Raw genomic sequence first — 25,728 nt, forward strand, 5'->3', positions numbered from 1 at the left:
CATGTTGGAGCTTCAAACGTTTCCATTTCATGCTAGCAGTAAATCCATCATTTATCGTGCAATTACACAAGCAATTACTCCTGTGTTGGGCCTGCTCTAAATGCAAAGCAATATGAATATTTCATCAAATCCCAGTTTACAAAGCAGCCGGCAGGATCCGCAACAGCTGCTTTTGCCTTTTCGCGCTTCTAATCCCAAACAACAAAGTGTCAAACGACCAAAGGTTAGCCACCGTCGCCATGTTTTATAACAAGGGGGACGGCAGCGGCGCAGGGGCGGGCGGGGCTGCTTCTGGCAGATCTGACACAAGTGGGGAAGTCATTAATTGTGCCTTTACATTATTGATGTGTGTTTTTTGTCAGCCCCGCTAATCCGAGCAGAAGGAGCTCAAGCCGGAGGCTGTTTTCCCTCAACGTGCCTTTACTCAAACGGCTCAGATCACGGAGCCCCACGGACATCGAAGCCCTGAGTTCTTGTCAGAGGTGACTGGATCATTCCGAAAGGTCAGCAGGATCTCCACGCCCTGACCGGTAACAGCAGGTGGGCTCACGGTACTTGGAAGTGAAGAGAACAGAGGGCGGCAGACAAAGCTCTCTGACACGCTGTGCCCGATGAATAGAAATAAGGACGTGGTAGCCTTTGCACGCAGCTTGTGTCACACTGCCTTTTCCCCTTTTCAAACACACTTCAATGTCACATGTGCTGGGAAAAAAAACCTTTTTGAAAAGTAATTGCAGGGACATCACTGGGGCATTTTGTAGGTCACAAAGAGAACCTGTGCACACCTCTGATCACATTCATACATGCCGTGGTGGATTCTCAAATCATCTTTCCCCCACGAAAATAAATGCAAATGCCATTCATTTGTTCCAGACTCGCTAAAAACTCAACAAAACGTTTATAATGTGCTTTTTAAATTATTTTTTACAAGAAACCTGATATTATTGTACTATATCAAAGTATACTGTAGTGATGCAAATATAATATAATATAATATAATATAATATAATATAATATAATATATTTTTTACAAGAAACTTGATATTATTCTACTATATCAAAGTATATAGTAGTGATGCAATTTAAAAAAATGTAACAATTAAACACGGTTTTTGGCACATTTTTTGCTTCAAGTCAGTAGACATTGTGTTGATCCTTCTGGAATGTGGCACTAGAATACATGCAAGTATTGCCCATAGAGGAGAAAGAATAAATGAATGTATTGGTATGTTGCCAGTCTATATGTGTTGCGCCACCGTTTGCATCACCATCTTTGGTGTCTTGGATTCTGTTAGCATTAAGCTAAATAAGTCAAGTCAAGTCAAGTCAAGTCAAGTCAAGTCAAGTCACGTCAAGTCGTTAAGCTAAACAAACTAAAGTGCGCTATATGTTTGTCTCTTTGGTTTATGTTTCTAGAGTGAAGTCTCTTTTTTTTTTTTTTTTTTTAAATCCTCACAATTTTCTGTTCACAACGCTGACGGTCCTCCAATTGATGACGCACATCACAACAACTTGCACGTCTTGCACAGAAGCCCATCATGTCACACGCCACATACTGTAAGTGTAAGGAAACCTCTCAAAGCTGACTCCAGTTTGCTCTGGGACAATGTCAAAACACGGAAGCGCCATTTTGCGCCTTGAAGGCGAGCAGCAGATAAGAGCTCGCACAACTGTCACGCCGTCTCTTGAACGGAGATGCCAATCATCGCTTTAGTCACGCTGTCGTGGCCTGAGAAGGAGAATATCGAGCGAGTTCCAGACTGAAGTTGACAGGGCAAAAGTGACGCCACAGTTGGAGAGGGAGGTGTTATGAAGAAGAAAAAAAAAGCTGGGAAAAGTGTGCGAGAGTGATGTGGACATTGTGCGAGCGCGTTGACGTGTGAAAAATGGTCCATTTTCACTGGAGTTGCTCGACATTGCATGCGTATCTTTCGAGTTCCCAAGTCCAAAAGGCGGGGGGGGGGGGGATGTGTGAGGAGCAAAGCAGCCTTTGACACTTCCTGCTGTTTGCTCTTGCTTGTGGCTAAGACTAAAATAAGCCGGTTAGCAAGTCCCACCAGATCTCAAGACGCACTTGTCAATAATTGAATTAATGGGCTCGCATCGCAGACCATCCAACATTGCTGCGTCTTCATCCAAGGAAACGACTGAAGGATGCTCCTAGTGAGCTCCTCACACGTTGCTCATATCGAAATGTTAATTTTTTTAAGTCTCTCTCTCTCTCTCTCTCTCTCGCCCCCCCCCCCTTGAAGTTGCTCAGTTCATATACGAAGATTTGATTTATACAATATTTTAAAAATGTCAGAAAATTTCCCATTGAGATCAAATATATTTAATTTCTCATTTTTACATACTATATCTAAATATGACCAGTAATGTCATCTGCAAAATCCAGCTGTGATTTCATCACTTGCTGTCCTTCCAGAAATAAGTGACGTTTGAGCCACTCCAGCCAGAACAAATCTTATTCCTGAGATTCTTGCTGCCAGTTAGAAGGTATTGGTGTGTCCACGGAAAAAAACTGGACCATCAATATGCCATTGTGTCACCTTCTCAAATTCTAATTTAGATGGTCTGTCTCAATTTGTGCCGATTGGTGACCGGTCGGTCTCGAGTGTTGTCCATTTTTTAACTGAAATCAGCTGGAAAAAGCTCCAGCTCATCTACAAGCCTGAACATGATGAAATACGCCTCGCCTCAATTTGTTTTATGTTCTGCTAACATGTGATGGTTCCCTTCACTGCAGATTAATTTCATCCTTTGCTCGGTTGGACTGCCGCCCAATTACCTTTGGCACGTTTTTATGTTTTGCATTCTCGTTCTGTTAATTGGTGTCTAAAGCTCCGGTACGGGAGCGCTTTCTCATCTCTTGCGTTATTTGGTAAGTGAAGAAAAGATGAGAGCTATATTTAATTGAAAATTGATAATATATTGTTAGTGCAAGAGCAAAGCGATGCTCTCCACAATATCATCCAACAAATGGAATGGAGGAATAGGAATCGTCCGCCTGCTTCATCTCCGATTAAAATACTCAAGTGCTGTTTCATCTTTTGTGATGAGCAAGGTCTCATTAGCATTATTTGAGTGACAGTGGCAAAGATTGAGGTCTTAACACGTGAATATGAAAGCGACCCACGCAGGCTCTCAGGTGGCACCTTCCTGCCGCCCCTCATCATTGCTGCTGAAATGACACCAGTCAAGTTTTTCAATGGAAACTTTAAGCCTTGCCTTTGCTTTAAATCCAGTTTTCCCATTAAAATGAATGCAAGTGCAAGGAATCCGTTCCCCCTCTCAAAAATAGTTTGTAGGTGAAATACAGTAGAAAACACAGTTTGACAATTCAGCATTGTAGCATAAAGAAAAAAAAAATTAAAACCAAGAAAAAATAAGGAAAGTAAAAAAAAATTAAACTCAAGAAAAAAAAATCCCCCACAAAATTAAAATCAAGGTCTTCCTGTAATGCCTGCTTGAACAAACTGTGAGGCTCGATCACGTTTTGGTTGCCTCCCGATGAAATGAACACACATTTAAAGCCATAATTACTTTTTTTTTTCCCAGGTATGCAAATTAAAATATTCATGTAATCTGATGTTATTTCCTCAGGGAGCTAAACAAAGTGCAAACGTGTTGAATGTTTAAAGAGGTTTTTGTGCGGATGGTTGCAGGTACGTCTTGGATGAAGGTGAGACCACCAAAATTCTTGTGCGCCGATCTTTTCGCCAGTCACGTGGTCCAAAGCTCCAAAGAAAGCCATAATTGCTATTATTAACCTGGCGTGTATCCCCTCCCACCTCCATCTAAGTGACAGCACTTATTGCTTTCCTGCTTTGAAGGCTCGGCAATCGATGGCTTGTGACACATCCATAGAGTCCAGTTTACGGGAGGACACGCTTTGAGCCTTTAATCGCCCAATGAGCCCGCAGCGCTACAATGTTAGCATTGTTATTCTTTGTCAACAGTCTCGGTGTAACGACATTTTTTATTATTTTTTTTTATTTAGGACGCCTTTTAAATCGTATGTTTTCTGTGTTGCCAAGATCTACTGTACTTCTTGAGCGCTTACATTTAAACAGACATTGTAAGATTATCCGAGTCGTGTTATCGAACTACGTTTATTCTTGTCAGTTTGGAGAGAGGCGAGCCAGTGCGCGTGCGCAAGAGCACGTTACACTGCCGTAGAACGCACCGATGTCAAAGGTGTTACGACACTGCCGTAGAACGCACCGATGTCAAAGGCGTTACGACACTGCTGCAAAACCCATTATATATTGTTGACATATGTTAGCCGCCTAGGCTAGCACATAACGCTAACCTGTAGCAGCTAGCCGCGTTTCCTATCAGGGCTTTATATAAACGTCTTTTTCCTATCATTTGATCGATAATGCTTGGTAACGACATAAAATTGGGTTGTGTGTAAACAAAAGTTATCGTTAAATATTTTCAAACTGTGTGTGTGTAAACAAAAGTTATGGTTAAATATTTTCAAACTGATCAAATGAAGACGTATATTACCAAAAAGTAAAATCCAGTTTGTAAATTAGAACATGTAGTGATTTTTTTTGTGTGTGTGCATAGTTTCAAGCTTCACTTAAATATGTTTGATATTCCATGTTTTCATTTTTTTTTTTTTTTTTTTAACTCAGTGAGTACGACGAGGAGGAGCACTGATGCTAAACTTTGAAAATAATCATGGCGCGCCCTTATCATTTATCAATGATATTCTTTTCATGTTGCCACTTTTTGTACTATAAAGACACGTAAGTGTGTTAAAATCAACTTAATTAAAATGTGCAATTAATTTATGATGTCCTGTGAAAAAAAAAAATCAGTTCCCTCCTTGCTTGTATGAAAACAGGCCTGTTTTGTGGCGCTACGGCGACATTTAAAAATATAAATAATAAAAACACGTGCACACACACAAAGAAAAATAAACCGCCTTAGGAAGTCCCTGTGCCACGGCGCACACACTCACACATTGAGCTGAGTGATGGCCCCGGGCTCGGGTCTGTAAATGACAAGTGCCATCCATCCATAACAGGCAGGCAGGCAGGCCGGGGCCGCTAAAGTGATTACGTGCAAAGCGTCGGGCGTCCCGGCAAACACAGCTGGCACCACGTCTGTCATGCTCGGCAAGAAGGCAAATTGCTTAGTGTGTGTAAAATTATACATGGTGTTTTAGCTTTCTTGACATAGACAATACACACGCACACACACAGGCTTGATCTTTATTTCCACACTACTCCTGAAGCAAGTCCGAGCCAGCCGTTGGACGTCATGGCGGAAAGGGATGATAAAGAACGATAAGATAGCTGGAGGAACACGATTGTGAGACATTATAAACTGGTTAGACTTCCATAATGAGATGGCTATCTGTCAGCATGATGTCCTGCTCATTACAAGCATTCGTTTATCATAAATCAATGTTTGGACGCAATGGGCGGCCGGTAAAATCCTCACCACTTGATTAGTGTTTTGAAATAATAGGCTTTGAATCTCATATTTATGATTCCACTTCTTTTATTGATGAATATTTAAGTGAATAATAAAAATAATATAAAAAAATAATAATAATAAAAGAAAAAATATTAAATGAATAAATAATAAAAAAATAATTGACCCTGACTGTGCTAGATATGCAGAATTTAAAAGTCCAAGACAGCGTTATACTTTTCACTGCACGCTCCATTTTGATGAAGACCAATCATAACGAAGGGTGATGATGATGTTTGATTGCAGTGCGCCAAATATTTCAGAAAAAAGGAAGCGGTGACATCTGAGGACGGGTCACACAACAGAATCTTACGCAACGACGTGATTTGTCTGATTTAATTAAAGGTGGCATGGCTTCCTTCACATTGCATCCATCCTTCTGGGACCTTCTGGAGAAGACACGTGACTCACTCTGTGTTTAGGAAGTCACATGGGAAAAAAACCTTTTACAGTATAGGGAGTAGATCAGATGACATGAAGACCAATCACGGCAAAAAGTTCCAGCGGGTTTACGCCCGTGAGGCGTATTTTCTAATCTGGACCTCATTTCCAAGCAGCGGACAGACACGGCCGCAGGAAGTTGTGACTTATTTGGTCGGATGAATGCCAACAGGTGGAAACGCAGGTGAATTGCACACTCTGCCATCATTTGTCCTGCCTGTCACTGAAATGGAGGGAATGGACTTGCCATTAATCTGCTACAGCCCCCCCCCCCCCCCCCTAAAAAAAAAGAAAACGGTTGCAATGTGTGTTTTGATATAAAAATCAGCACTCTATGATATTGTGTTTCATTGAAACACACTCAGAACATGATGAAATAGAATGTTGGGAATTAAACCGTTGATTCATTTATTGAGACCTTTCTGGTGTGGATATGGCGGCATGTGTATACCACAAACTCTAAGTATGATGCAGTAGGAAATATATATTTGGTGTTTTTCGTATAGGAAAAATAATCTATGCCTGTGAGTATTGTTAAATTGTCTGTTTACAAGTGTTGCTCCACCGTTTGTCTTCAACTGTCAATGCTATATATAAATGTGCTTGTTTTGATACATGTTTTGTTTTATGTTTAGCAAACCGACAGTACCTATTGTTTATATGTTAGATCTCATAAATTTGAGTTATTTTATTATTATTTTTTGTTAATTTTTTTCAATTTTTTTATTTTTATTATTTTTATTTTATGTGTAATATTTTGTTATTTTATATTTCACACTTTACCTTCGCATTAGAGAAGGAGAAGACATTTTGTTGCTTCTTTTCAATTATTTTAATTTAGATCTGTTAGATCTCATAAATTTGAGTTATTTTATTATTATTTTTTGTTAATTTTTTTCAATTTTTTTTATTTTCATTATTTTTATTTTATTCGTAATATTTTGTTATTTTATATTTCACACTTTACCTTCGCATTAGAGAAGGAGAAGACATTTTGTTGCTTTTTTTTCAATTATTTTAATTTTATTATTTTAATTTTGTTTGCATTATTTAGTTATTTTATATTTCACACTTTACCTTTGCATTGGAGAAGAAGCTGCTTTTTGGAAGAATTGTTGAAAGTGCTGCGTGTTGTGAAGTGAAACTCATATCTAAAATGAAATTTTTGCTTGCAAGTCAAAGCAAAAAATTGTCGGGAAAACGACATTAATATAGTAACACTTGATGATTACGACGTTTGGAATCCGAGTTGATCTAGTTCAGTTGCAGTGTCCAAGCTAATATTATTTGGTGACCCAGCTCCCGTTCCGCCGGCACCTCCGAAGATTCCTCTGCCGTTGGGTTGATTAGGTGTCCAAACCTATCATTTGTTCACGTTGGCATATTTATCAGAGCCCAAAGCAAACACTCTGTTCAATTTCACTACTCATCTGCTGTCGTGGGCCTCGGGGGTCGCGCCTACCTGCTTGGACGTGCGGGATTGGTTTGCTTCGCCGCACCGTCATCAATCTGTTAGCTTGTGCTCCATCAGTAAGCAACAGGCTTCCCAAAAAGACACATAATGAAACAAATACTGGCTGAATCTCATTTAGCTGTCAGCGTGTTGGGCTCTATCACCACTTGTGCTTGTTGCAATCTTTTTTTTGGAGGCATTAGTGATTGTGAGTTGAAGCAATTTTGACTTGACAGTGAGGCATGATACATTTACAATGGTTTTGTGCGTCGTGGTCATAGATGCAAAACAAACACACATGCTGACTGGACTGGCGGTTGCCATGACGTCGTGGATCCGACGACCACAACATTGTAAAAGGAAATGAACCGTAGCATTTGAAAAAAATGTCAATAATCAAACAATAGTGTTGGTGCACAATCTGCATGGTCATATTTATGAGGATATTATTATTATTATTATTAATACATTTTTTCTTTTTCTTTTTATTATTATTATTTATTTATTTATTTATAATCAATAATCAAACAATATTGTTGGTGCACAATCTGCATGGTCATATTTATGAGGATATTATTATTATTATTATTTATACATTTTTTCTTTTTCTTTTTATTATTATTATTTATTTATTTATTTATAATCAATAATCAAACAATATTGTTGGTGCGCAATCTGCATGGTCATATTTATAAGGATATTATTATTATTATTATTATTTATACATTCTTTCTTTTTCTTTTTATTATTATTATTTATTTATTTATTTATTTATTTATTTATTTATTTATAATCAATAATCAAACAATAGTGTTGGTGCACAATCTGAATGGTCATATTTATAAGGATATTATTATTATTTATACATTTTTTTCTTTTTATTATTTATTTATTTATTTGTTTATTTATTTATTTTAGTGGTTAAGTTTGTCTTTAGTATTAGTCTGAAGTCTTGGTTGTGATTAATGAAGAAAGAAAATCAGTTTTCTTGGGAAAGCGTTCTCAGGAAAGTTCCGACTTCCCTTTTTTTTTTTTTTTGATATTGTATATTTTAATTTTAAGTGTGAACGATTTATGCGCTTCCTCCATTAAAACATCAACCTCTCTTTTTTTTTTCTGTTTTCTTTGCATAATGCATTGTACTGGTTACAAGATGTCCCGTTCTTTCACCTTTTTTACTTTTACTTTTCATTTCACATTTTGGGGCAAATGCTTCCAAACGCCAATCATGGTTCTGCAGATGACACACGGCTGGATATATTTAGCAATGCCCCCAGATGACAGCAGTTCGATTGACGTGTGGTGTCACCGCCAAAAGCGAATTAACGAGATGAACCCAAATTCCCTTCAGCCAAACCAAAACAAACTTGACTTCATTAATGTGTAGCAGTCCCAAATTTGGGCTACTGCAAATTGTTCAATTTTCCAAAGCTACTTTTTTCTTTAGCTGACTTAGAAATGTGCTTAAAAGTCACCTCTGGATGTTCTTTTCGTCATCTTGCTAAGCTACTTTAGCTTTCTCTGCTGGGCTTCCAAATGTTCTTTGCAAATGCTTTTTCTTTTTGGGTGTGCTTGCTCGATGTGTGTCGTTCACAGCCCGACCGTTGTTATTTCAACGTGTCTGGACTTGTTTGAAGAGCTCAAAGCGTAACATTCATTCATGACTTTTTCTGATTGCCCACAATCATCTTCTTGCATTGCCATTTATGACGGTCTTCACATACAAAAGTTTAGCGAGGCACACCAAGGAACATTTTGTTTTCTCCAGGCGCTGATGTCCACTTAGAGAGAAGTACCGTCGTCGAGCGACCTCTTCAGATTCCATTTGGAGACAATTTGACTTTCTCTTGATTGACGGCTACGTCCCACACGTTCTTCGGCCCGCCTCCATCCAATATTTAGCGCAGCGCAGACAATTGCAATGAAAACAATCTTGCCTACCTTTGACTTGGTGCTTTTCGATCCAAACGATGACCAAACAAAGTGAAGTTCCCGAAGGTGGACTCCAATCCAGTTGTGAGAACCTCTCATGATGATCATGGTGAAGGTCGGCTCAAGTTTGAGCTTTATGTCAAAGGCTCAGAATATTTATGTACATGTGAAAATAAGAACTTGTTCTGAATTGTTTGCCTGGTTAAACAAAGGTAAAAAAAAAAAAAAAAAAAAAGATTCCTTTGTTATTTTTAGTCTTCATAATTTTTCAGATTTTTTTTGTCTGTCGTGTTGTGTGTAAAATGTTAATGGCGCAAAATTAATTGTTTCCATTTTGGAATGCTGTGACTACCTCGTAGAATAATTCTAGAATAATTCTAATAGAATAATTCTACCTCTTTATTAATTCTACCTCTTTATTTTTTTTAATTCTAATTAATCCTAAGAATAATTCTATCTTTTTCAACGATGTGACCTCTTTTGCTCCCATGTCGGTCAGATGTCAAGGTAGCAAAGTGTGTCGTGAAAAAGCTATTCGGTCAGGAAAATAGCTTTTGAAATTGTGAAAGGGCGGAATGACGTCGCGGGCAATTGACAGAATGAAAGGCCCAATGTTCAATTCAATCTAACAGAACAAGTCTGGCGGACGGACAAATGGACGGACGGAGGTTTCATTAAATATTGATGGACTCTGTAGAATCAACTGAAGGCAACAATAAGATGGCCTCTTTGGGGGACTTAAGTCGTAACCATTCTCACAACAAAAATAAAGTATCCCAGTTGAGGGTTCCACAATATGTAGCTGATGATCTTAGCTTGGCAAAATTTGAGATTTTCTCTGATGAACCTTGAGAGCACATCCAAGAAATGTTTGAAATGTGTCAGTGGTTTGCGGAGCCGGATGACAGAAGGCGGGCACTTAACTTGTTGGCATGGCAGCAGCTGGATGGAAGAAGTGCAATCGTGAGTGAACGGGCCTTGATGCTGGCTGGAGTGGGTGGTCAAGGCCAATTGGCCTTGCGTGCGACACAAGCAATGACGCCGGCGGCGGCGGCGGCGGCGAAAGCGAATGTAATCAATGTTTCTAAGCAGGCAAGAAAATGGCGGGCGCTATTTTGAGAGCAAATTGTGCTTCGATGTTGCACTTGGAAGAGGCTTTTTAAATGTTCGACTCTTATGATGAAGTGCTGCTCGCGCGAATGAAAAGAGTTGACAAAATATCAGCTCGCTTCTATTTCAAGTTCGAGATCTGAGGAACTCATAGATTGAAAGCAGTTGGGGAACGCATTAGCATGTTGGCTAGCATAAATTTGTGTAACCTCTCCAGTATTTCATTTGATATTCTCAATTTTTTTTCAAATTATTTTCTCTCGCCAGCTCAAGATGATTTGAGCTTTGTAAGAACGGATTGCGTGGCTCATCTTCTTGATGGAAGTAGCCTCAACCGGCAGATTGATTTGTGATTTGAGATGTTTACACCACCAGAAGGAGACTCATCAGAGCACAAAGACTTCTCATATTGCAATTTTGGTGACATCGTGACAATTGAAGTCTCAATTTAGTCTTTCAAAGAGGAAACCAATTTCACCTTCTTCACTCTTTGATTATGCTATTAAAAGATAGATTGCTTTCTGCACATTTTTTTGTCACCCACTGTCAGTGGATGAAAAAAATATAGCTGACAGGGAGGGATGGAGGGAGGGGGGAGGGGGCGGTCCTTACTTGAGCCCCGAGCAACTGTGATGTCATTTTCAGGGACAGATGAAATCGGGTGGATTTTTCTCCTTAATTGATTTTCCACAAAGCCAAGAGGAATCATCACTGTGCTTAGAACATATTAAACATCTAAGGAGAAATCTTTTTTGGAGTTGACTTCCACTGAAAAGGGTGGATGAGCGTTGGGGTGGAATCTTCTTGATAATTCCAAATAATGATGCAACTTGTCTGAGACGCAGAACGAGTGGCGCAGTCGGTAGCGTACTGCCATCTATCGGCCGCACCGCGTATTGTTTGAAAGCCGGATAAATGTCAGGAATGCTTGGAGAAAAAAAAAAAAAAAAAGAGCATGAAAGCTTTCTTTCATCAGACTGGACAACACAACGTCTGTTTCTGTCCGCAGTCAGAATTCAACAGAAAAATCCCCCACACAAAAACCTTGTTTGCGTAATGCTTTATTGACATTTGCTTTTCTTTTTATAGCGACATTATTTTCCATCTTTTTTTAAATTACATGGATAATGACTGACTCACATACACGCATATGATTCAAGTTCATCTTATTGCAATAAACAAGAGTAGCCGGAAGGAATCAGGTATTGCTACAGTTCATCATACAAAGAAAGTCTTTGTCCATCCGACAGTGAAATTCAAAAATAACTTTATTGGCAAGACAAAGTTACAGCATGACCTCTCTGTCTCTTTCTCTCTGCCCCCCCCCCCCCGCAGGAGAGATGGAGGGCAGCATAAGGCTAAGGCTAGTAGCCCAAAAACAGCTAACATCTGCTCTCCAAATAAGAATCCAACGTGATTTTGAGCATTTTGTGAATATCAAACATGAGCCGTGATGATTGCTTCGTTTGTGGAGCACTGGATCACGTGACGACGGCACAGCTTCCAAATATGACCTTTTGACCTCCGGAAGAGAACGAGAAGGTCTCAGCGCACACAGGAACAGAAGGAGAGCACGCAGAAAACCATTCTGCCAGTTTTGTGAGTCGCAAGACTTCTGGCGTTATACCCTGTTCCCAAAGCAGACATTAGCTAAGCAAAAAAAAAAAAAAAGTTCTTTAATATGAACCCAATTCTATTTTTGTAGTCCAGTTTAGGAAGCCCGGGGAAGGTTCACCACCCTCATGGAAGAAAAAAATCTGCTCCTGGTTGACATGTACGACTCTGAATGACATGTCACAAAGTTAAACAACAACGACAACGAAATGCTCGTGGCTTTGCAATATTCAGACAAAAAGACATTAGAATTCATTGCTTCTCAAAGAAAGGCGGCACAGTGAACATGTCCGGAGCTCATTTGCGGCAATCGCTGCTCCCCCTCCCTCTTTCCAAAATGTCATCATGGTGTTGCTTCTCTTTGTTTTTGTTTTTTTGGTGCTCTGAAGTCAAAGTGTGAACTCAATAAAGTTCTCACCATGCAGAGGAAAACAAATCACGGTGCATTTCATGGCTTTTTGGAAGAACTTTGACCTCACTGCGGTTCTGGTCCAATTGTCGCTCATTGCTCAAGTCATTTGGCTTCTATCCGATCGCTCCTTCTTTCTCTCAGGTTTTGGATTTTCATGTGTTTGCTCCATGAAAGGAAGGCTTGGTGAGGTGGAAGATGAAGGAGCAGGCTTGGGGGAAAAAAAAGCCAGACCTAAAAGTAATAAGTTGGTGTTGCAACCTCAGCACCCACAGCTTGATGAGACGTAGCTTCTCCAAGAGAACATGGAAATACAGCAGTTGCCATTTCAGTGCATACTTTGACTTTCCCAAGCAGATGCTAATATGCGACTAGCATGTAGCTGGCCCGATTGACATAATAATTCCTGCAGTACAAAGCAAGCGCCAGTAGATGGCAGTGTAAACTTTCGGCCGACCGGTTGTTGGCTCTAACTCGTCACTGTCATGGACCTTCTTTACTTGTGTGCCATTAAGGAATGTTTTTGGAAAAAATTAGGTGAAATTGCAGGATGAAACAAAAATGACCTCCAAAATCCCAACTTTTTATAAATCGTGAATACTATGTTTATTTAAAAGCGAACAATTTTGAAGTTGTCGGATTATGTTCCAATTTGGAGATTCCTACGTCCCAGCCTGCTCTGGTTTCTGTGGAAATGTTTTTGTCGATACCATCTATTTTGGAAATGCAGATTTGTCCAATCTGAAAACCTGCGCTAAGACTTTTCCTCACTCGAGCTGACATTATCTCTTGTTGCTTTTACGACTTGCGTGAGCATTATTACTAGCAAACACCCCGGCACAAAAAAAAAAAAAAAAAAAGTGGACTATCACAGCAAAGCTACCAAGAACCAAATGTGTTTTTTGGAAGTGCATAGGATGAGAAGAGCACATTTTGTCATGATGACAGGAAAGAAACAACACGGTGCAGTGACACGTGGTTTTGATATGCCTTTTTTTTTTTTTTGTAGCTATTTGGGACTGCCAGGAGAGTCGGTCAGGATGTGCCAGGAACTTCAACCCCTTATGAATAATCATCTCTGACCATTCCATCTGCAAGTCTCGCAGAAGTCTCAGAAATGGAGGAAGAATTTCAGGTAAAGGGAAATATGAGAGACTGCTCCGCCCTCTTTTTTTTTCTCAGTTCAAAGTTTGGATCAGTTGCTTTCTGCGCCTTCACAGTGTGCTTTTGGAGTGGCTGATCCCGATCAGGCCCGAGTCAGTAAGGGGAGAAGAGGATGGGTCCGTGGGTGGTGCGGATGGGTCCCGGCGCGGGTCTTAAGATGGCGTGGCTGAGGTGCGGTCCTTGCAGAAGGTGGTGATGCGGGTGCGGCGCCTGGGCCGCGGCGCGGAGCGCCAGCGGGTTCGTCGAAGCGGCCGCCGCCATAGCCGCCGCCACGGCCAAGGGGCTGGGGAGCAAGCCGGCCCCTAACGCTTTGCTCAGACTCTTGGAGAACGTCAGAGAAGACTAAAAGTCGCGAGGAGCAGACACAACAATTAGTTGGAGGCCACCAACATCAGAGGTGGCTTTTTGGAGAGTTAGCTTCTAGATTAACGGCGTCAAGTCTGAACTTACCGTCAGATCAGCTCCCCTGTGCTTCTTGTGTCGGCCGAGGAGGGGGTTGGGCTTGCCCGCCATGCCGTCCCGGTGCCTCCGACTTGATATGTGCTGCAGCAAACAGACAGCTGATATGATGAAGAAGAAGATGGACCATCCATCCATCCATCCATCCATCCATCCATCCATCCATCCATCCATCCATCCATCCATCCATCCATCCATCCATCCATCCATCCATCCATCCATCCATCCATCCATCCATCCATCCATCCATCCATCCATCCATCCATCCATCCATCCATCCATCCATCCATCCATCCATCCATCCATCCATCCATCCATCCATCCATCCATCCATCTTCCGCATACCTGTTTGAGCTGAAGTTCAGAATTGACCCGCACATTGCAGATCTCACAGTGGAAGGTTCTTTCCTGAGTGTTGGGGTCAACCGGGCCGCCTCCCTGCTCCCCACTGGGCTTGGGACCCAGGCGCGGATACGCCTTTATTGGCCCCAGCCCGCTCCGAGCCTCCAAAATAGTTTTGTGTTTGGTACCTGCGTGCAGACAGAAATGATTTTGTTTTAAATCCTCTCAAGTGGCCTGAATGAAGCAAAAATATACGGGCTGTATTTCTCCAATAAAGCGAGCTGCAGCTGTAGCGCAAAAAAATTCCCGCTAGTCATACAGCTGCACAGCAGGTGAGCTCCGAGAGATCAATTCCATGTGCTCATTCATGTGTCATTTTTATTACAATATTGTCGATTGATGTTCCCGTTTGTGAAGACGGGAAGTTCGCGCCACATGTGCCGCATCGTTGCTTTTTTTCCTTGATGGTATATTATTGCAGCGCTTTGGTTTTTTTATAACAACAATGATGGAGTGACGCTATTATAGTAGTGAGCAATTCCACGAGGTATCTATCTAACGGCAAAATTCAAATAATACAATAACACATTCAGTGCCATTGACGGTTATAGACGTCAAAAATATTAACTGGGTTGGCAGTGAATGAGTTAAAGACCCCGCTCAGATATTTTTAGTTATCGGTGTTGAAGATCGTCGCTGTGCAATGAGGATGCAGGTATTGGGGGGGGGAAATCCAAAGGGGAGGGGCGAGTCTTGGGGCAGTCGTGCTCACTTGAGAGCGAGTGCCTCGTTGTCACGGCGTGTAAAAAAGCTGCGACAAGCTGGGGGCGGACGAAATGAAATTTGAAACATCGCAAGGAGGCGAAATGTTTGCCACTGGAGCGTCGTGTCGTTGGCTGGTTCAAGGGTGTCAGTGTCATGTGATCATGTCGGTGTCGTACTCCAACGTCTACCGTGCCCCCTCCCCCCACCCTTGAAGGAAAGCCACTGGCTCAGTCTTGACACTCCCAAAGTCCTTTGAACAGAGTTAAGGTTTCAGAATGATGGAAGGCGAGGAGGGGGGTGGGGGTCACGGGGGTGACATACACCGAGGAGGACGAAAGCTGCTTCTACTCAAGGCCAGAAATGTTTTCTTCTCGCCTTTCTTCTATTTCGGTCAGAAAGCAGATAGTGCTGCGGATTTGTTGTCTTTGTAAACTTGCCCTCACATGTGTAGAGCGACACGCAAAGCACATTTCTACAAATAACAACACGGCCAATGTGTTTGCATGAATATCCTGACAGCATTTCTGTCTTTATTTTTAGAGTCTGCACGCCGTTTTGTTTCATTGATTCCAGAACATTCCGACTCAAGCGGAGCGGGCTGGCCTTCATGACCCGGTGTCGTTTTTTTTCTTTTTTTTTTTTTCTATTTGGTTCAGCGGACGCCTGATTCGAGTAGCAAGTGCGTCGCTAGCTTGCCCTCGAGAAAACCACGAGAAACTGAAATAAGGGTGAAAACAATTGCACCTCAAAATGACGAAAGTTGCAAAACCTAAATGGTGTGTAACCTCCATTAATAATGCATGGGTATAAAAACAACAGAAAAAATAAAAAAATAAAAATACTGGCAGTACATTTGGCCTGCAGGTAGATAACAAAGCAAAGCCAAGGATAAACACAAGCACACGAGCGCTAATAGCCAGACAAGAGGGGCGGGGAAGAAAAGGTCACACAGAGGGCAAGAAGGATTAAAACAGAAAAGTAACATTTTGCCGCATGGAGACGTGCTGGCTGTTTTTCTTTTGCGTAAACAAACATATTTAGTGTAAGCAGAAGGTTGCAGGGATCTACGTCAAGCCAACAAAGAGAGAAAATCGTCCATTTCAGCTTCAATTGTTTATCCCAGTGTTTGGAGCCAAAGCAGCCACTTTAAACAAGATCAGAGCAAATCCTCAAATATTGACCAACGTGTCTACATTGAGTCAAATTGAAAATAAAGCCGATCTGCTTGCTTCTGTTGAATGACTGGAAGGGAACATGAGAAGACGCTGAGGTCTTAGTTACACTCGGGTAGGATATCAGTACGCCTTCTGGACTTTGGACCAGGTCATCCTCAGGTGTGGACCCAAATGGCTGTTTTTGAACACTCACCTTTATTGTGAGCTTCCAGCTGGGACAAGGAATTGACAGCCACCTTGCACAAGGAGCAGTACAGAAGCTTCTTTGCCTTGTCCTCCTCCGTCTCCGGGCCGGGCGGCCCGCCCGCCGGAACCGGGGGCGACTCGGAGTTGGCACCGGAGGAAGACGTGGAGCTCGGGGGAGGGACGAGAGTGGGCAAATTGGGAAGTACACTGGGTGGCTCTAAGGGTGAGGCGGGTGAGGTGCTCTGAGGCGGGAGAGCTCCTGGGGCAAGCCCGTTTGACAGAGGCTGCGTTTCATCTGCGGAGAAAAAAAAATTCGACCTGACATTAAATACAGCAGGGTTGTCAAAATTATTTTTGCGGCGGGCTGCATCATAGTTTCCTTCCGAGGGCCAGTGAAATCCAAATATGTGTGGATGTCTCATATTATATATTGTGTAGACTGCACAACAAACTAGCGAGTTACTAGACGAAGAACTAGTTTTCAAAACAGACTAATAAAAATAAAATTTCAAAAAATATGAATGGTAATAAAAGTTGCTAGCAATATTGCTATTTTTTCAAAGTGAAAACAATTTATAATTTTAGCATTGACATATGAATTTGAGGCACGATTTGGGGGCCACATAAAATGACGTGGCGGGCCGTATCTGGCCCCCGGGCCTTAAGTTTGACACCTGTGAAATACAGCGTTGAAAGGTCGAGAATGTCGTCGTCCATTCCAAAAGGTCAACGTTTGAAAGTTTGGCTTGTTGAGTTCACACAAAGCAGTGGAAAGCAGGTGCGAGTCAAATAGTTTCATTTCCGACCACACGCGCCAGAAAGAATGAAAACCCGTCGGACAGCCAATAGACAAGGGGGGGGGGGGGGGGGGGGGGGCACATTTCCGGCAGACGTGAAGCCTTGAAGTGGATGTTAGCGTGTTTGACTTGAGCGAAATGTTTATTTGAGGTGGAAAAGTGATACGTTAGCTTGTCCGTTAGCTTCTTTCCTACACAGCTGTTCCTTTTGGCACGTTTTGTCACAGGGAGAAGCAACAAAGTCCGTCTTTCCCGTACTTGACATGCCTTCTCGCTTTTTGTTTGTGAACCTGTTGGCACAATGATCCGTCCGCCCGTCTGTCCGCACGAGCACATGTGTTTTTGCTAATGCTACGCCATGCCTGTGGTATTCACCCTGGCTGTTGTCTGAACAAGACGCCCTAAATTTGGGTGGCTTACTCACGCTCACTCACCCCCAACGAGGAGGTCGAGCGGGCGGGCAGGTTCGGCCCTTCTCCAAATTCCCCCTGATGTCGAGCCAACTTGAGCGCCCCGCGAAAGCCTCCCACCAGATTACGGCATTAAAGGGCTACCATGAGATATTTGCGGTCAGAAGACAAGCGCTCAATTCAACGACTCCGTCGCTCTTTAACAGCTTTGTCTTGACAGCTCGTATATTTATCTTCCATGAGATCATTTTGGAGTTATGCAAAAAAATGAAATCTTTGATGACATCATATCTGATGAACGGGCTTTCCGAAATGACAATCCATGCAGGTTTGGAGGTTTCCAGCTGCAGATGTTCTCTTAGCCAGAAATTTTTATTTTTTTGGGTCGAAATGGAGTCTTCTCATTCGTCCTGTGCTGCAAGCCAGCGTTTGACGCTCCAAATACAAGCAGGCCGTTTGCGAAGCCGATGAAGGCTTGAGCAGATTCTAAACATCTAAATTAGGAACACATGACACACATATTTGAATTCTTCTGGGGAGGACTATTGATCACAGATCCATAGCATACGGTTGACATCTGGTCAAGTTCGTGGAACGGCCGAACGCCTTCTTACCCTCAAAGCAGGTCAGCCAAAGGCGAAGTAACACTCCCAAAGTTCTTTTTGGGCTACTAGCGGATTAGCTAGCTTTTGCTATAATTAGCCAATGTTTGCGTCAAGTAAGAATCGGACTGTGACAGACAGCACGATAGCGTCACTTAAGGCCTGACATACTTATAGTCCGCCTCAACTCCAAACAACTTAACTTGGGGGGGGGGGTCATGGAGGTCAACAAAGAGCGTTAACACAGTCCAGATGCTTGATAAGTGCGTCTGCGTACATAATCCATGTCAGGAAATGAAAGTTACGCATCATATGCTGTTGCTTTGTCGGTGAAGTCGTGGGAGTCTTTTGGATTCCACCAAAGGAATGTTTTTGAGCCGGATGCTTCGAGGGAAACATTATCTATCAAAACATTGGGGGTCATCAAATGATGCTGTGGGAGCTTCTACCACAAGTTCAGCATTGAAAAGCTTAGCTGGTTCAACTTGCTAGCTGCTCGCCGGGACATTATGCTAGCTCAATTAATTGTTGATGAGGCGCGCATCGGGTCTGAAACTCAATGCTCATCTTGAGCGCTAGCTAGCTAACTAGCTGATGGGTGCCCTTCACCCTCATCACGCAAACGGAGAAATTTCAGATAGGAACTTACATCTTTTGAATCGTTTGAACATTTTGTAACAATTCCCACATATGATAAGATGTGATGGTTCGAATCACTAGAATGGAAACCCTATTTACCCCGCGTAACCTAATAGTCAGGCGCTAGTCATGCAACCTAGCCTTTAGCATGAATGTCATCGCTTTAATTGTCCTTGAGTGTGTCTGCGTGTGTGTGGAGGACAACAAGGCCCGACATTCAAGTGGGTGAGTGTATCAGAGAACAGCGAGGGGAAGAAGGTGAAGTTGTGTTTGTCTTCAAGTTACCAGCTGCCTTTCCATCACCCCCTGAGTCAAGTCAAGTCCTCAGCTTACCATAGCAAATCCCTCAAAGCAAAGAAGACCTTTTCCGAAAGGTCAACAGCCTGGATAAAGGACGCCACCAATTGTGTATTGCTGGATGTACAGCACAGATTGAATACATTATTTTTTTTTTTTAGCAAATTCCACAGGAGCGTTCCCACGAGAACGAGGAATGAACGCGTCGGTAACTTCTAAAAGCCGCTTTGCAACCAACTCAATGACGCCTAGCAAACGACGATTCAGCAACATTGTCACGGCCATGTTGTGTGTTTTTGCTGACTGTTTTCAGTTTTCTTGGTTGACCTTGCACATTAGTTAGTTCCTTGTTTCAGCCAATCAGCTCCCTCCAGTCACTCGTGTCCTGTCCAGGTGTAGCATGTCCCGTCGCTTGACTCGTATTCGGTTCCCTGGTTTTGTTCCATCTTTGATTTCTGATAAGTTTGTAATTTGAATCCATCCATCCCTTTTCTGAATTCCTTCTTCTCAAATTCTGGATTATGCACGTTGTTCTTGGCCTCAGCGGGAAGAACCAGAGTGAAATCGCACATTCACATGCTTCAAAGAGGGCAAGGCAGGAAGACGCAAGGGTCACAACAAGTCGATTCTTTCACATGTTTCTACTTTGTGTTGCCAATAATAGCGGGCTTGCTTTGGCTCAGCATGCTCCAATGGTGAGTTCAAATCCCTCTGGAGAAACACAGAGCAACCCAAACGGACCTCTCGCTATTCCGGGATGGCTAACACAACAATCTTGGCTTTTACAGTGGTTTTGCGGGTTAAAACAAAGTCAAAGGTGGTTCAAAGTTCACACTTTTGTACTTGAAAATACATCTCCATTGTTTTTGCTTTGCGCCGCTGCCACTTTTGGGAAGGAATCTTTATAAATGTCACCAAAACAAGGCAGCTATGTCGCCTGGCGCTTATTCCAAGGACAAGTCCGGGGACACTGAGGCAATGGAAAATGGAGGAAGCAACAGAGAGGAGACACACGGCCTCCACGTCAAAGCTACAAATATAAAGATGAGCTGAGTTGAGCTGCTGGATAAAGAGATTCTGAGAAAACCAACAACTGGACGACACAAGGTCGTACCGTGACTCTTGTTTCTTAAGTTGGACTAAGTGCTAATGTTTGCTCAACGGCGCCATCTTAATTGCGAGTTACTTTGACGACATTACTGTCCTTCCTCTTCTACAAGTTTCCCTCCTTCATACACGTGATCATCTTAATAGCATTAGCTTGTGTTTCCCATTAGCATAAATGTATTTATATTAAAGTTAATAAACAAAAACATCCCAGTTGCGTGCAATTTAGTCTTAATTCTGTCTTCTAAATGAACAGGAAGAAAATAAAAAGAGTTCCACGCCAGATGCTTCACTGAAAGACGGCCAATCAATTAGAACATCGAATGTTGTGGGACGGCAACCGATCAACGGTGACCGAAAGGCCAGCCGATAAAAGAAAGCAGTCGTGGCAAGACCGGTGCCAAGGGAGTGGATGCAATACTAATGAAATATTAGTCATCCCCAAATTCCGAAGCATGACCGTAAACGTGTTGTAATTTCTCCAAAGTCACAAAACATGAAGGAGTCGAACGAAAAAACCAAAACAAACGCACTCCGCTCCTCGATGTGATGCCAAGGGAATGTCCTGCTGCTCGTGTTCAAAACATGTTTACATTTAACAGATGGGGAGCATAGCTGTGGTTAGACGTGATTAAAACAAGATATTATCTTTGGCACACGCTCGACGAGAGCAGAAAAGAAAGTAAATGCCCTTTTCGGATTTGTGCAATTGTAGACGATGAGCAATCAAAACAGTATCGGCGCTGTAATGTAAGATGGCTGTGAGAATTCTTGTGATCAATTCCAGCTGCAAATTTTGATCAGAAAAGAAAAAATACGCACTTGGCAGGAGTCCATTTTTGTTTGTGGAGATAAAATAAAATAATGTATGGCGGGTGACATATTTCTGCCCTAAGGCAGGTTGGACCCTGGTAACGTTACAAATCTAATTTGAATTTCGTTGAACAGCATTGATAAGCGGAGTGTCGTTAGCAGTTTGCCTCAGCAACTCTGAGTTTGTATTTGCTATCCTTGAGAATGTTCCATTTGTTTTTTTTCTTTCCAAAGATAAGCGCTTGCCAGTGCAATTTGTGCCCGCTATTGCGTGAAGCGTTTTCTGCTTTGTCACCTTGTTTGCCGGTCTCGCTATCTGAGGCAGCGCCCGGAGGAGATGGAGAGGCGGTGGGGGTCACAGTCTGAGGTTTGTCGCCATCTTGACAGCGACTCTTTGACGTCTCGATGCCTTTGACTCTCCTGGCGTGTCGGTTTCCTTTGTAGTGAGCTTCCGCTTGGTTCTGGATTGTGACACAAGAACACGTTAACTATTGGTTCTTGCAATGCATTCCTTCATTACTGACTTTGTGAATGATTGAATGGTCATTGAGTGTGTAAACAGGCTTTATTCATGTGGAATTCTTTAAAAAGAAAAAAAAAAACATATCAGGTGCTGTGTGAACTGCAAATAAATAAATAAATAAATACATACATACATAAAACAAATAAATTAATATTTAAATCAATATTTAAATAAACATATCACGTGCAAATAAATAAAAAAAACGTATAAATGAATATTTGAATAAATAAATAAATAAATAAATAAATGAATAAATGAATAAATGAATAAATGAATAAATGAATAAATAAGACCACCAGGCATATTATTTTTAAGTTTGCAGATGTCATGTTCTTAGTTGGTTTCGTTTTGGCTCGCAAAAATGAGTAAGAATTTATTTTGAAAAATATAAAAACATTTGGGCGATTATCTCCCAATTACATCCGTCGGTTACATCCGGTCACGTGACATGTCACCCAGGTAGAGCCCGAGAAGCAAACAAAAATGAGCGAGAAATAGAGATGTTTGGAAAGCTTCTTCGGAAAGGGAAAAAAGCCCAACGAGGAGACGGAAGAAGAAGAGGCTACGACTTCAAAGAAAAGGAAAGCTGCATTTGAAAGAACATTTTTGGAGCCCTACTTAAAATATGGATTTATCAGGTGACTCTGACGCGCCAAGCCCACTCAGTATATGCGGCGACAGGCTTAACGAGGCAATGAAGCCTTCAAAACTCCTTCGGCACATGGAAACCAAGCATTAAAAGACAAACCTTTGGGATTTTTTGAAAGAAAAAAAAAACGTGGACAAGAACGACAGAAGCAATTACTGAAGTCTCTGAAGCTCAGCGCTCCCATAAATTCAACGTAATGGTGAGTTTTATTTTTACGTGATTTATATTTGTTTTTATGCCAGTCGTATTATTTTATTTCATCGTTTTTATATATTTATTATAAAGGTCCGTGGTGCAAAAAAATGTTGGGGACGCACATATACAGTGTATATAATACAAGGTGTAATAATAATCATAATGGCCTTCCAAAGAAAACAATCAAGTCAAGTTTAAGTCAAGTCAAGTCAAGTTTATTTGTATAGCCCTAAATCACAAACAGTCTCGAAGGGCTTCACATAGCCAAAAATTGACAATTATTCTCAAAGCATCCCCTGATCTTAAGCTCCCAAACAATGGCCCGTGACAAAAATGAGTTTGACCTGCAATAGAGCCTCCTTTTGTTTGTTTTAAATTATTTATTTATTTAATCTTTAACCCCTATCCCTGCTTCCTTGCACGGGTCCTCATTCGCCGCTACCTGACTTGACCTGACAGCGGGCGAATACGTGTTATTCTATACGCGGGGTGGGACTGTAGCACCGACGGCAGCCTGGTTTCCAGTGAAAGGAGAGATGGCGGACCAAAATCCTGCTGAGACAGACACTTGAGCCCCTTCTTTGTTCCTTACTCATCACATATTTATTTGTCATTTCTTTTCCCAAGGACATTTCATGTCCCTGAACGCGTGCTTGTCAATCATCAGTGCAAAGTCTCTGACGGTTACTGGCTCCGTCTTTCATTAATAGCAGACTGAGAATGCCAGTGGGAGTTAAACTGGGGCCCACTGGGATGCCGTTATACTGGAAGCGCCATAAACTATCGTTTTAATGCGTGTCATTAGACAGCATTTCATTAATGGCTTCCAGCTTTTTATAGTTCCCAAAGAGACGAAGACACACAGCAAGGCACGCTTGCTTGCTTGCTTGTCCGATGAAAAGCAAAAAAAAAAATCATCCTAAACTACAAGAGATAATGTTTCTGGGATTTATTGCAGGAAGTCATCTCTGGCCACGAGCGAATGTGTTTGCACAGAGCGTAAACAAGCGGGGCGAGCCATTCGTCAGGGGACTTTTTGTTTGGTTATCTGCCGGCAGTTTTGCGAGGCCGGGACGAGACGGCGGATGAGACGAGACGGCAGTTTGCGAGAACGACGATTTTTACGAGCTCACTTTGCTGCAAAGCACGTCGAACGTACAAACAAGTCCGCCGAAAGAGCGTAGCTGGAGGGAGCAGATGTGCAGCGTCGTGTGCTACAAAGTGAGCTCGTAAAATGACATCGTGAAGATGTTCCTTTTTAAGCGGCTGGCGCAGGGTCGGCGGCATGACGGGTGGCGGACAGCTGCCGCGGGTGCTGAAAGGCTCCGAGCATTTATCTGGCTAAGAGGGGACTGATGGAGCAGCTTGGTGAAGGTGCTGATCGGCGGGCAGGCCCACTCATGTTTGTTTGCTGTGCTCCCTGCCATGTCTTGCTAAAACGAGAAAGATGCGAATCCAGCAATTTTGATGATGAAATGGCGGAGATTGAAAAGGTGGCTTGGTTCAAAGCTTGGATCTCAAGAAGGTGAAGCTCTGCCTACCTGGTCTGGCCAGCGAGGCTTTCTTAAGCTCTTCAGCTGAGCTCAAGGGATGGACTGGCAGTGGGAGGCGTCCATATTGGGAGCCGACCAAGAGTGACACGCCGATCGGGAGATGGAAGCATCCCTCACCTTTTCGAGATAAATTCTGGTCGTGATAAATGACGAACGAGCCGGCGTGATTCTAATTCTTCGTGTGTTTGTGGCCGCATAGAAATAGAATATCTGGTTGTATTTTATTTCATTTCACTTCATTTTGTTTATTGATTGATTTTGTTTGAGATTATTATTTGAAACAAAGATCAAATGACTCATGTGACAGATGTGAAAATAGAAAGCGGACAAGGTGGAGCTGAAGGAGAAAGTCAGCAAATCGACAGATCTTTATCGGGCTAATCGTGCTGCGTGACATTGCTCGATGCGGAGGAAGCAAGCGCTTATGACGTCGTCAATGCGGAATGCCACCAGAGCAGAAAACAAAAATACACTTGCAAGAAACCACACCAAAAGCATTCCCGATCAAATAAGAATCCAAATACAGCTTGAAAGCCGAGGAGGAAAAAAAAGGACGTTTTTATGAAATCGACGTAAAAAACGGCAAAATCGAACCCTTTTAAAACACGATGATTTTATGATTGCACACAAATCAACAGCTCAAACCACATTAGATTGAAAGTCATTTTGAATTGTTGATGGAAAATGTGAAGAACATGGTGAGCTCAGTTGGACGAGCAGACGACCGCAACTCTGACATAACCGACATTCTGCTGCTGCTTTACGAGCCATCGACAATTGTTTGCTTTCCAAAATGCACATTTCTTGAAGCAGCTTCTCGTCAACGTCGGGATAATTGCATGTTTTGGGAAGGCCATGTTTGGTGTCGGACAACACATGAACGAGCTCGATGAACGCGAACAAATCCCTCCAGAAGTCTTGACAGAAATTTGAAAGCTGTTCCGCAGCTGAATACACATTGTCCTTCTCTCTCCTTCACTTCCTGTGGGTGTAGCTCCATAATATATTTTTTTGGTCCAAACTGTGTATGTTTTTATCCTAGCCTGAATCCTGAACACTCCCATAAACATTGGCGAATAAATATCACTTTGGTTTGAAGATCTAAGCAGAACGACTTGAAAGATTGTAAGCGTTAGCGCTTAGCCACATGATTGCAGACTTTGCGCGTATATTTAGCAGCGGTGCGCTACTCCTCCGTGTGGTCTGGCCAAAACGTCTTTTCAACATCACAGTCTGCACGGTGGAATTCTTTGAAGGCTTCCCCGTCATCAGACATACTTTGTGTCCTACTGAGGACTTCCGATAAAAATAAAAACAGGGCAGCGACTTGTAAACAAGCTATGCTAACAAGCTAAGCTACTCATCTTTGCTAGATCTTGTTTTGAAGCAAAGTCAGTTCAAACGGGGGTCAGAAGGGCCAAAACAAGGCCGAGAACTGCACCAAGACCCGGCTCTTCTCGCGCTTTAAACGTACCTCCGAGTTGAAACGGATCTGGCAGACGTTACAGGAGATGACCGGCCGCTTGGTCTTGACCAGTGGAACTCCAAAGGTGTGGTTGATCACCGCTTTCTGGACCGGGTCCATCTGCCGCAGAACGGAAAA

At 42.3% G+C, this 25,728-nt stretch overlaps 1 protein-coding gene across 2 annotated transcripts in view; it reads right to left on the reverse strand.

The window, feature by feature from the left end:
- Positions 1-11,471: 11,471 nt before the first annotated feature.
- Positions 11,472-25,728, reverse strand: part of znf385a (zinc finger protein 385A) — a 31,375-nt gene continuing 17,118 nt past the window's right edge. For both annotated transcript variants that reach the window (XM_049753676.2, XM_049753677.2), the window contains 6 exons: positions 25,600-25,710; positions 21,501-21,666; positions 16,548-16,835; positions 14,418-14,602; positions 14,064-14,156; positions 11,472-13,955 (listed from right to left, as the gene is read on the reverse strand). In XM_049753676.2, the coding sequence (XP_049609633.1) occupies positions 13,707-13,955; positions 14,064-14,156; positions 14,418-14,602; positions 16,548-16,835; positions 21,501-21,666; positions 25,600-25,710 (1,092 nt within the window). In that variant the 3' untranslated portion in view covers positions 11,472-13,706. The remainder of the gene's footprint in view (positions 13,956-14,063; positions 14,157-14,417; positions 14,603-16,547; positions 16,836-21,500; positions 21,667-25,599; positions 25,711-25,728) is intronic.

The sequence above is a fragment of the Syngnathus scovelli genome, chromosome 2 (genome assembly GCF_024217435.2).
Source record: "Syngnathus scovelli strain Florida chromosome 2, RoL_Ssco_1.2, whole genome shotgun sequence".
NCBI classification, from domain to species: Eukaryota; Metazoa; Chordata; class Actinopteri; order Syngnathiformes; family Syngnathidae; genus Syngnathus; species Syngnathus scovelli.